Source organism: Bemisia tabaci, chromosome 2 (assembly GCF_918797505.1).
Source record: "Bemisia tabaci chromosome 2, PGI_BMITA_v3".
Classification (NCBI taxonomy): domain Eukaryota; kingdom Metazoa; phylum Arthropoda; class Insecta; order Hemiptera; family Aleyrodidae; genus Bemisia; species Bemisia tabaci.
The window spans coordinates 75641092-75653092 of record NC_092794.1 but is presented as its reverse complement, the minus strand read 5'-3'; the positions used below and the strand labels follow the sequence as shown (position 1 = coordinate 75653092).

General features: G+C 40.3%; 2 protein-coding genes across 2 annotated transcripts in view; one reads left to right on the top strand and one right to left on the bottom strand.

The window, feature by feature from the left end:
- LOC109039674 (HEAT repeat-containing protein 5B) overlaps positions 1-12001 on the top strand; it is a gene marked incomplete at its 5' end in the record, with an annotated part of 181965 nt that overhangs the window by 62442 nt on the left and 107522 nt on the right. Inside the window, 1 exon segment of the mRNA XM_072296271.1 lies at positions 2103-2212. Coding sequence (XP_072152372.1) covers positions 2103-2212 — 110 coding nt within the window.
- The window catches only part of LOC140223879 (uncharacterized), a 33968-nt gene that overhangs the window by 15481 nt on the left and 6486 nt on the right, over positions 1-12001 (bottom strand). The window lies entirely within an intron of this gene.

The window sequence follows — 12001 nt, the reverse complement described above, 5'->3', positions numbered from 1 at the left end:
TCAAGGCAGTTCGCTGCCAGCACTGAGGTCCCGGGTTCAATCCCCGGAGGTGACTGATATTTGAGGACACTCAAATGTCAGTCATCGTGACTGTGGATGACTATGCCACTCCAATACCCTGACCCTTCGAGGTTACAGGGTGCGGGAGGGACATAGTCACCCAGTAAGTAATCCGTCTGCACTGTTCGACTGGGTTGTGAAAAATCGGTTATCACTCGTAGTGTGCGCGACTGCCAGCGCTACCTATCAGTGTAGATTGCAACAACACAGTCCAACTCGGTGGAGGCATGGCCGTGCTCCGAAAGTCCGTGCTCTGCAGCGTCTGCCACAGTCTTTGATAAGACCTTCCGTTGGCTATCAGACGGCCGCTGAGCCTTGCGGGAATATAATTGATACTCCATGTGTCAATAGTACGAAGATAAGTTAAGGAGTACGGTCCAACTTCGGGGTGCACGACGGCAGTTGCCAGTTGCCTTGGCCCCTTGAGGGCGCCTCGCCGGCCAGCCCGGCCTTACTTACTTACTTACTTACTTATTGTAAATTTAATTGGAAAAGTTGAAGAAAGAAAATTGCCTTAAATTCGGGAAGGGCTCCAAGTGTATTTCTATCATGTGAAGTGTTTGCATATGAATGTGAATGACAGTGCGTGGATAACCTTTGATCTGGTAATTCCAATATGGAATGAAAAATGTAGAATCCGTGTAATACATACAGTGTCCATGGTTTTAAAAAAAATTACATTTTTATAAGGAGTGGAGGCGCATATCAAAAAATGCTAGCCGTTGATCGCCGGTTCAAGAGAAGTTGGAGACTGATTTTACGGCAAAAATCGAAGTGATATTCAATATTGCTCTAAGCAATGCTCTAGATCTCATGGAAAATGACGAGGATAAAGCATTTTTAATTCTTCGGCGAAAACCTGAACGAGTAGGCATAATATCCACCATGAAGCAGCCTCTTCTTGCAGCATAGGAGAGGAGAGCAGACTAGAAGAAAGTTTGCGAACAGGAGAGAGTTTCCAGACAGTAAAAATTCAAGCTCGCCTATGAGTCTCACCAAACGGAAGAAAGAATAATTTTTTTCATTTCATATGAAATTATTGAAGGTTGCATGTATCAGTAAGACTCTGTTTACCCTCCTTTTCATTGGTGCATTTGACGCGGCATCAATTAGAAATGGCGATCAGTAATTTATATGTAAATTTTCATTTTTTTTTTGGGGGGGGGGGAGCATTGTATTAATTCTATGAATGAATAATCGAGGAGCGCAGAAGACAAGGCCCATGAGTGCGTGCCGCTTTTTGATGCCGCGTCAAATGCACCAATGAAAAGGAAGGCCCTTTGAAGCACGGGTTAAAATTTTTTTCCTTTTAGGGAGTTCATTTAGACACTACATAGAAATCTTAGGGGTTGACCAACATGATTTTCGCAAAACTCAAAAATAAGGTACACCCTGGGGGGGGGGGGGGGTTGTTAACGCCACCAATTTCAGCGTCAGCGAGTCGCATTAAACAAATTCCTTTGCCATATTTTGGGGACTTTTTTATGCAAATGATTCCGACTGTATCTTGAAAGATCGACCGAGATACATCTCAGAATATGCCCCCAGGAGGGGGGGGGGGGGCAGGTTGCGACCGACCTCGAGTAGTGAAACTGGCTTGCGCGAATCGTATTAAACCGATACTTATGCCATGTTTTTGGAGAATTTCGCAAAATTAAAATAATAAGGTACACCCTAACCCCCCCTCCCGAATATGGCAACATGGTTCAGTTTTTTAATTCTGATGGTCTCTAGCCTATTCAGAAGATAGAATAGACTCTACAAAACAGTAGAGAATCTCAAATGCCACGAATGAACGTGGGTGTCATAACCACCAATCATACGCTGAATTGTGAACTTCGACCCCCAAAATGGGGGGTATAATTTTGATATAGGAAGAAATACCATTGACACTTTTGATCAGTGGGACAAGATCTACAACATATCAAAAAACCAGCTGATTTAACCGGGCCTACTTTTCCCACAAGGTTGGACCGTTGTCCTCTGTTGCGGCACCCATTGTGCTGTAAACTCTTTGTAATGACTTTGCTCTTCATTTTCAGCATATCATCTATAGTAAAAACTTATGGTCAACATCTGAAAGCTCCTGCCGCCATGGTTCGTCTAAGACTCTATGAGACTTTAGCCTTGATTCCGGCCCCAGCTGTTGAAGGTAATTATGTGTCTTTTTCATAATTCTCTCATAATCTGCTCTTGAAGAGAACCCTGCACATTCCTTGCAAGAATGTGGGCTCTGATTGATTTCCAATTTTTTTATTGCATTAATCTAGTCTATGAATGCTGATATTATGTCAACTTTCTACAAACCACCATTTTTGCACAATCCTCGTGTATCTGTCTGATAAGAATGAGAGAGGGAGAGAGGAAGATACTGATTTGGACGGTGAAAAGAAAAGGCATGCGGAATCTGATATGAGACTGTCGCTTGGCAGTAATGGCTGCTGATCACAATGTACCAAAATGCGCTGTGGCTCTTTATCGCCGCATTACCTTCATTTTAGTCAAGGAATTATCGAAATTTAACTGGGGATTGTTCAAGAAGTTTTTCGGTCATAACATGAGAAGGATTGCTTGTATAACTACGTAAAGCACCATTTTCTGAATCCTTATAAAATTTTGAAGCGACATACGATTCAATTTTCCATAGCCCTTCAGTGCTCCCCAAAATTGCAAAAACATCATTTCAAGGCATATTTTTGACGATTATTCTGCAGGAAATGTTCGCTCACGGCTGTCCAATGACAAATGCTGCTTTATGTCACTCTTAACTGTTGGCATCACTGTTGGCTCAATGACTACCATTCTTCGCCACAGTTCGAGAGGGGGGGGGGGGAGAACCCCGGAACATCGTAATAAAAAGTACTCATGAAGAGGGGGTGGTTAACTTTGTTTCTCAAATCTGATCATGCAGACTTGAAGCTCTGCTCTATGAAAATGATTCAGATTTAAAGTACAGGCCAAGTGGAGAAATACATCGAGAGAGGGGGAGGGGGTGACCACTTGGAAAGTTAAGCCCCAGCCCCATTAATGCCCCTCGCCGAAAGAAATGAGTAAGACGAGAAAAGCAGTGAGTACAGATTATGAATCAAGGAAATCATGGGGTATAATCTTGATAGAAAATATTTTCTCTCCCCCTTTTCTCGACACCCCCCCCCCCTTTTGTAAGTCGTCATGATGTTTCTCTCCTCTTCGGAGTGGATTGGTCAGAGGATGGGCCCCTTCAGACTGGCAATTTCGGCTGTTATTCAGACATTGATGGTCGTGTCACGTGTGATAGCTGACTAAAACTCGGTGCAACTAGTCAACCTCCTTCATTAGTATATATATATATATATGACCTATATATATATATATATACCTGATGACTTTGTTTTAGCTTCATTAGACGTTGTGTCTATGTACACAAATATTTCGATAAAATTAGCCCTTGATGTTATTAAAGAAAAATGGATGACAATTGCTCCCCATACAACGTTGCCAGAGGATCAATTTTTAGCCGGCATTAAAGCATGTTTAGAGTCAACAGTATTCACTTTCGGCGAAGAATGCTTCAAGCAGATAAACGGCTTGGCAATGGGGTCACCAGTAAGCGCAAATGTTGCCAACCTGGTAATGGAGTACTTTGAAGAAAAATTATTTCAAGTGTTCCCTTATAAATTGCTATTCTATAAACGTTTTGCAGACGATATTATCTTATGCTGTCACAAAGATGATCTTGACAATGTTTTCCATTTTTTCAATAATTTTTCGAGCAATATCAAATTTACACTCGAGCGTGAAGTCAACAACTCTTTAAATTTCTTGGATGTCACTGTCATAAAAAACAGAGGGAAATTGATCACGTCATGGTTTAAAAAACCAATATTTTCTGGTAGATATCTCAATTTTTTGTCTGTGCAACCACTTCCACAAAAAATCAATGTGGTAAAAAATCTTGCAACGCGTGTATGTTTGTTGACACATCCTTTGCTCAGAAAAGACAAAATAAAAGAGGCAAAGCAATTGTTGATTGAGAATTGTTACCCGTGGTCACTTATCGAGTCAATTTTTGCAGAGGTAATAAATTCTTGCTACAACGGTTTCCCCCCTCGCAAAAATAGGGAAAAAGAAGAGACGGTGGTTGGACCATATTTGTCCTCATGTTCTGAAAAATTAAGTGCCGCAATAAAACCATTTGGATTATCGCTAGTAACAACAAATAAGTGTAATTTGAAAGGGTTTAAATCAGCTCTAAAAACCAAAATCCCAAACGAGAAAATGTCCGACGTGGTTTATGAAATCCCATGCAAAGGGTGCCCAGGGGTCTACATTGGGCAGACTTCACAGTATGTACATAAGCGCCTTGACGGACACAAGTTTAATAAGCATGAAAAAACGGCACTTAAGCAGCACGTAAAAGAAACAAACCATCAATTTGATTATGATAACACCAGGGTGCTAAAACAAGAGAAAAATGAGCAGGTCCGTTTAAATTTAGAAGGGTTAAGCATCCTCAAAAATAACAACGCTCTGAATTCACGGACGGAATTTTCCCATTTTGAGGACTATTTGGTAGGCACTGATACCTTTTAATTGTTACCCTTTGTTTTGTCGACCATTTATTAATAGCTGTAACTCAGGCAACAATGTTTGTAATGTTCGTTAGATTGTAATTATCTTTTCCTCTCTTCCCTGACCGTGTTGGGTCGGAGGACTAGGTGTTTATTTCTCGTTTTTCCTTGTTTTGTCGCCTCAGTCTCTGCCTGAAGATGGTGCGAATAATAAGCACCGAAACGTCGCATTAAAAATTTTTTGTTTAAAATAAATAAATGTACGGTTAAACAACTCATGAAGTTCGCTTTATTAAACATAAAATAACCATGAAATTAGAATATATATATATATATATATATATATATAGGAAATTTACCTTATTTATTCAGCTTGCAGCCATAAAAAATCGAAACATTAGTTCCTACGCATCCGCAACGTTTCGCCCCGCATGGGGGGCATCCTCAGGCAGGCACACATTATAACTTAAAAACTATTCATAAAACTGATCGATTGTCCACGCGAAATGTTAAAATCGTCGAATGTCTACGCGGAAAAATAAAAACTTTTAAAAACACGAGAACTAAAACTACAACGGTGGCCACCACGAAACTCCGACTCGTATAACTGCTTGAAAACTGACTATAAACAATGAGAGCCCGTCACCGCGAGGAGTAAATAGATAGCACACGTAAACAATCAGAAGAAAGCACTGTACGCCGTGCCCAGTACATCGGTGTCAGTTCTGAAATTAATGGAGTTTGAGCACCGTTTAATCTGTATGGCTTCATGATACAGCCTTGCCCTGAAATTGGGTTCCCTGACAAGTACTTCCGGATTTTTGAAGTTAAAACTGTGCTGTTGTTCTTGGCTGTGTTGGTGCAAAGCAGTTTTCTCCTTTTTGTCATACTTGTGTGACCGTATTCGTTCCCCTAGGTAGCGTTTGGTATGACCTATATAGGCAAGCATAGCTATGTGGCTGCAAGCTGAATAAATAAGGTAAATTTCCTATAAATATTACAGCCATTTTATTAAGAGTTATTGCAACTTGAGCGCATATGGAGTAAGCGTCGTTGCACCATGACGGAGTCGTTGCACCATGGGGGAATAGTTGCACCATTTAGCTTCCCAGAGTAGGAGAACTTGCACCCAGGGGCCGATTGTACTGCAGTGCCCTCTATATTAATTTTAAAGTGTTCCAGAGTTGTCCCAGAATTGCCTGCATACTAAAGTACGGTATTTTCTAGTGGTGGGCAATTTTTTTTTTTTATTTTTTTTAATTTTTTTCTTTTTTACTTAGGTAGGTATTTATTTTTTTATTTATCTATTTTATTTATTTTTTTTACTTATCTATTTTTTTACTTATTTATTTTTTTACCTATTTATTTTTTTTTACTTATTTATTTTTTTTACTTATTTTTTTTTTTATGTATCAATTTTTACTTATTTATTTTTTTATTTTTTGTAACGTGATTCAATTCCCTCATGTTCTTTCAAATGCTTACATCGGCCCTTTATCGGCCCAAAGTGAACCGAGGGGGGGGGGGGGGGGGGGGGTCCGTAAGATCTAAAAATTTTGGAAATTGGAAATACAATGAAGTGCTAATGTGAGGTATGTAAACAAAACTCATAGTTCCGAGCGATTTCCAGTGGTTTACGAGGTTACACATAATTTTTGAAATTAATTAACCCCAAGGGGCTTAAAAGCTAAAAATTTTGAAAAGGCATAGCTAAACCTACTATATAAGAGTGACATGTCTAAAAATTCCTCCCAACGACGGCTTTAACGTGGCCAATGTGCATGCTGAAAATTTTGAACTCCAGTGTCCCTAATGGGAGGGGGGGGGGCGGGCTAAGGGCTCAATATTTTTGAAAATCGAAAAATTCAAAAACGTGTAAGTGAGGCGTGTCCAAGGACTCAAAGTACCGGACGTAGTTGCACAGGTAAGATGGTTACAAATGATTTTCAAAATTGACTGCCCCCGAGCGGTTTGATGCCCCAAAATTTTGAGAAATCACAGCTAACCCTACTACATAAGTGTGACATGTCAAAAAATTCAGCCAAACAACGGCTTTAACGTGGCTAAAATGGTTACTGAAAATTTTGAACTCCAGTATGCCTTACTGGAGGGGGGGGGGGGGCCTAAGAGCTTAACATTTTTGAAAATCGAAAAACTCACAAACATGTAAATGAGGCGCGTTGGAAGACTCCGAGTGCACAGTTTTAGCGTAGGCTTTTTAACATTAAGCTCTTAGTCTCTAAATGTAGCAACACCCCTCGGTTTTTTCAATTTGCGCAACCGACGTTGCAAAATTTACCTCGAATGGGTAAAAAAATACTTCCGTCTTTGCCGCCAGACCGTTTCTCCTCCTTCAATCTCGGTAACTATTGGACCGATTTACCTCGGATTCTCGCAAATGAAAGCTGTAGGTCTCTAAATGCACCAACACCCCTCGGTTTTTTGATTTGCGAAACCGACTTTGTAAAATTTACCTCGAATTAGTAACAAAATACTTTCGTCTTTGCCGCCAGACCGTTTATCCTGCTTCAATCTCGGCAACTATTGGACCGATTTACCTCGGATTTTTGCAAATGAAAGCTCTAGGTCTCTAAATGTACCAACACCCCTCGGTTTTTCGATTTGCGAAGCGACGTTGCAAAATTTACCTCGAATTGTTAACGAAATATGTTCGTCTCTCCGATCGCTAAGAGATTGTCCTCCTTCAATTAATTTGACCTTTACTAAGGGTCCAAATAGCGCTGCGGTCGGAAGCGATTCGATTCTGATCGGCGGATCCCGGTCCACGAGGTAGGGTCTTTCTTCTTTGTGAGATCTTTAAAGTTTTTCATGGAGCTCTATCCTTCGATGTGGGTATGAAAATACCCGAAAATATCTCTGCATGTCCAAATATCCATGCAATATCTAACGCTGCCGCGCCACGGCCTTTGATTTTGCGTCGGGCCCGCTTTTTTATAGACAACCTTACATACTTTCTTTTTTTTTGTAAGTAACTACAACAAAATTTCCAGATCAATAAAAAAATCACTTGACATTCTCCCCTAAAATTAACGGTTTCAAAGAAGAATGATCAGAAAGTTCGTTGATGATAACAATTTTGTCGCCGCTCTTTTTAAGTCCTGAAATTTTGGTTACAAGAATATTTTTAATTAGATTTTTCCGTAAGTGGTCGCACTACTAAATTTTCCGCTCTTTAAGGAGATTTACAGACATTTTCCTCTTTAATCAATGGTTTAGAAGGAAAAGGATAAGCAAGGCGCTCATCGTAGAAATTTTTTCCGCAGTTTTCTTCACACCACAAATTTTTTTTATAATTTTTCCCTAAAAATCGATAGCTTTTAAGGGTCAAAATCGAAAGTTCGCCAAACGAGCTGAAACCAAGCATGTTCGCTTGAAAATGACCCGCTGAGTGCGATTTTCCGGTCGGAAAAGCTCCTCGAGTCCGCTGCTTGGCTCTATCTCCGAAAAACGCCTGGCAAAAACGGTAAAAAACGTGCAAGAAACACTCGTTTCAGACCAGTTTTTCGCTGTTTCTCGGCTCAGGAAGCCCCGCAGAGCCGCGGGATTGTGCGCAACCGATCCAGCACTTTCATCTACTTAGGATCCGACTGAAATCTCGGAATTTTTTCTCTGGACGAGAATCAAGAAAAATTGACAGGGGTTACATGGACTAAATTTTAAGGGTCAAAACCGAATGTTCGCCAAGCTGAAAACAAGCATGTTCGCTTGCAAATGACCCGCTGAGTGCGATTTACCGGTCGGAAAAGCTGCTCGAGTCCGCTGCTTGGCGCTATCCGCGAAATACGCCTGGCAAAAACGGTGAAAAAGTTGGAAGCTAAAAAGTTGGAAAAGTTCGATTTTGAGTTGGGCCCAGAGGCGACGGTTGATCATATTCAAGTATGTTACGTGTCTAGGTGTCCTTGACACCATATTCGAAGCTCATCATTCGTCACCTTTGAGCCCAGGTCGAAATCTGAGGTAGAGCCGCGAAAAACGCGAAATTTCAGCTACGAGGGTCATCCAAAAAGTAAGGTTCCCTACCTTGTATCTTTCGAACAAAAAGAGATAAATCAAATCGGTAAAAAAGACATTATTAGGCATACTCTAAGCTTTAAAACAAGCTCAAGTTTTTGAAAATCGGTTGAAGGGTCTCCAAGAAAACTTAAATTTACTGAGACAACCTCCTGTCGCCGCGTGCCCACCTCCGGGGTCAGGAAGCGCGGATTAAAGTCGATTATCTCAGACTCGGGTTATCGCCTCCAAACATCAAATCAAAAAGGACTTTGAATGTTTTCATTGAGTAGACTTCACCTTACTTTTAAATGTAGTCTCCGCATCTTTTTTGACATTTCTGGTATCATTACAGTAGCTTTTTGACGCCTTCCGCGTGGAAGCGCTCTCGTCTTGGCTACGAAACCAGTCATTGACAGCGATCTGCACATACAAATCAGTTGCTTCGTGTGGGGAAATTTTCCCCCAATCCTCCGAACTCTTCCAATTTAGCCTCAGGTGACTTCTCTGTTCCCGAGCTGAAATACTTCCACGGTAGAAAGCGATTTCTAGCTGATTAACAGGTGCAGCTCGCTGTCCATGACTGGTTTCGTAGCCAAGACGAGAGCTTCTACGCGGAAGGCGTCAAAAAGCTACTGTAATGATAACAGAAATGTCAAAAAAGATGCGGAGACTACGTTAAAAAGTAAGGTACAGTCTACTCAATGAAAACTTTCAAAGTCCTTTTTGATTTGATGTTTAGAGGCGATAACCCGAGTCTAAGATAATCGACTTTCCGCGCATCCTGACCCCGGAGGTGGGCACGCGGCGACAGGAGGTTGTCTCAGTAAAATTAAGTTTTCTCGGAAACCCTTCAACCGATTTTCAAAAACTTGAACTTGTTTGAAAGCTTAGAGTATGTTTAATAATGTCTTTTTTACCGATTTGATTTATCTCTTTTCATTCGGAAGATATATACAAGGTAGGGAACCTTACTTTTTGGATGACCCTCGTATTTTCGCCTTTGGTGCCATGTTTAGGCCCCTGTTTCGCAGCCAAAAAACGTGAGTAGGTATCGGCAAAACTCAATTATTTCTGTCAAATATGCACCGTCAACTGCCGTAAATCCAAAAATTTCTCAATTCCGTGGAGTGGCCGATTTCGGCCCAAGTCGCAACCCCTCCTTTGACACTTCTTTAAAGATATTTTAGAATATTTTCTTCTGAAATCAACGGTGTATTAGAAAAATGAGAAAAAAGGGCGCTAATCGCAAAAGTTTTGGCCGCAGCTTTCTTAATACTCCATATATTTGGTCAAAATTATTTTTGCGATTAGACTTTTTTTTAAGTGGGTGAAAAAAATGCTCCGATTCAATAAACGATCAATATGAAGACATACCTACTCCTCTAAAAAAGGTGGTTTGAAGGAAAAATAAGAAAACATGTCGCTGATCGTAAGAGTTTTTGCCACAGTTTGTTTTTAAGACCCATGTCCTCAGTCCCGAGAATTTTTTTTTTTAAGAAATTTTTGTAATTGACTACTATAGAATATATACACTCTTTGAAAAATATCAAAAAGGCGAAAATGTGTCGTTTTCGATCCGAGGGAGATTTTGCAACGAAGATCATGAAAATTGAATAACTTAAGAGTTATGGCTCATCCAGATCCCAAGAGCTTTCGTCTAAAGCAAATCCGAGGTAAATCGGTCGAATAGTGGTTGATATCGAAGGAGGACAAATTGCCAAGTGGCAAAATCGAAATAAGTGCCCATCAATTCCAGGTAAATTTTGCAACGTCGGTCATGCAGATCGAAAAACCGAGGGATGTTGGTACATTTAAAGACTAAGAACTTTCAGTAGTAAAAATTCGAGGTAAATTGGTCCAATAGTTGCCAAGATTGAAGGAGGACAAACTCTTAGCGGTCGGAGAGACGAACACATTTCGTTAACAATTCGAAGTAAATTTTGCAACGTCGGTCACGCAGATCGAAAAACCTAGGGCTTTTGGTAAATTTAGAGACCTAGAGCTTTCATTTGCAAAAATCCGAGGTAAATTAGTCCAAAAATTGCCGAGATTGAAGGAGCATAAACGGTCTGGCTGCATACACGAAAGTATTTTGTTACTAATTCGAGGTAAATTTTGCAACGTCGGTTTCGCTAATCGAAAAACCGAGGGGTGTCGGTACATTTAGATACACTGACCTATCATTAGCTAAAATATGAGGTAAATCGGTCCAATAGATGCCGAGATTGAAGGAGGAGAAACGGTCTGGCGGCAAAGACGGAAGTATTTTTTTACCCATTCGAGGTAAATTTTGCAACGTCGGTTGCGTAAATCGAAATAGCGAGGGGTGTTCGTACTTTCAGAGACTAACAGCTTTCATTTGCAAAAATTCAGTGTAAATTGGTCCGAAAATTGCCGAGATTGAAGGAGAATAAACGGTCTGGCGGCATGGACGAAAGTATTTTGTTACCAATTCGAGGTAAATTTTGCAACATCGGTTGCGTAAATCGAATTAGCCAGGGGTGTTCGTACTTTCAGAGACTAAGAGCTTGCATTTGCAAAAATTCCGTGGTAAATTGGTCAGAAAATTATCGAGATGGAAGGAGGACAAACTTTTAGTGGCGGGTGGGACGAACATATTTTGTCCTCAATTCGAGGTAAATTTCGCAACGTCGGTTGCGCAAATCGAAAAACCGAGGGTAGTTGGTACATGCAGCGACCTAAAGCTTGCATTTGCAAAAATCAGAGGAAAATTAATTCGAAAATTGCAAAAATTGAAGGAGGATAAGCGGGCTTGCGACAAAGACGAAAGTATTTTGTAACGAATTCGAGGTAAATTTTGCAACGTCCGTTGCGCAAATCGAAAAACCGAGGGGTGGTGGTTCATTTAGAGACTAAGAGTTTTCATTTGCAAAAATACGGTGTAAATTGGTCCGAAAATTGCCGAGATTGAAGGAGGATAAATCGTCTGGCGGCAAAGACAAAACCAAGTCATTATCAGTTTAAGGTAAATTTTGCAACGTCGGGCATGCGATTCGAATAAGTAACGGGTGCTGGCAAATCTGCAAGTTTGTAATTTCCGAGATCGAAGGAGGACAAAAAAATCTTAAAGATTTAATTTTACAGATAGAAGATATCGTTATTGAAAACCATATCTTCGTTTCCAAGCATTTTTAATTTTAGATTTTTTTTTTTGTAATTTGCTTAAAAATAAATAACCACCATTCAAAAAATATTATTAAACATTCTTCTTTAAAATGAACGGTTGATATCATCAAAACCTGAAGTATGTTGATTATATAAATCCCGGCAGTGGAGTACTTGCACCTGGTGCAATAACTCCTACTACGTAATGCTTCCACCATGGTGCAATAACTCCTAGTACGTATGCGGATTTT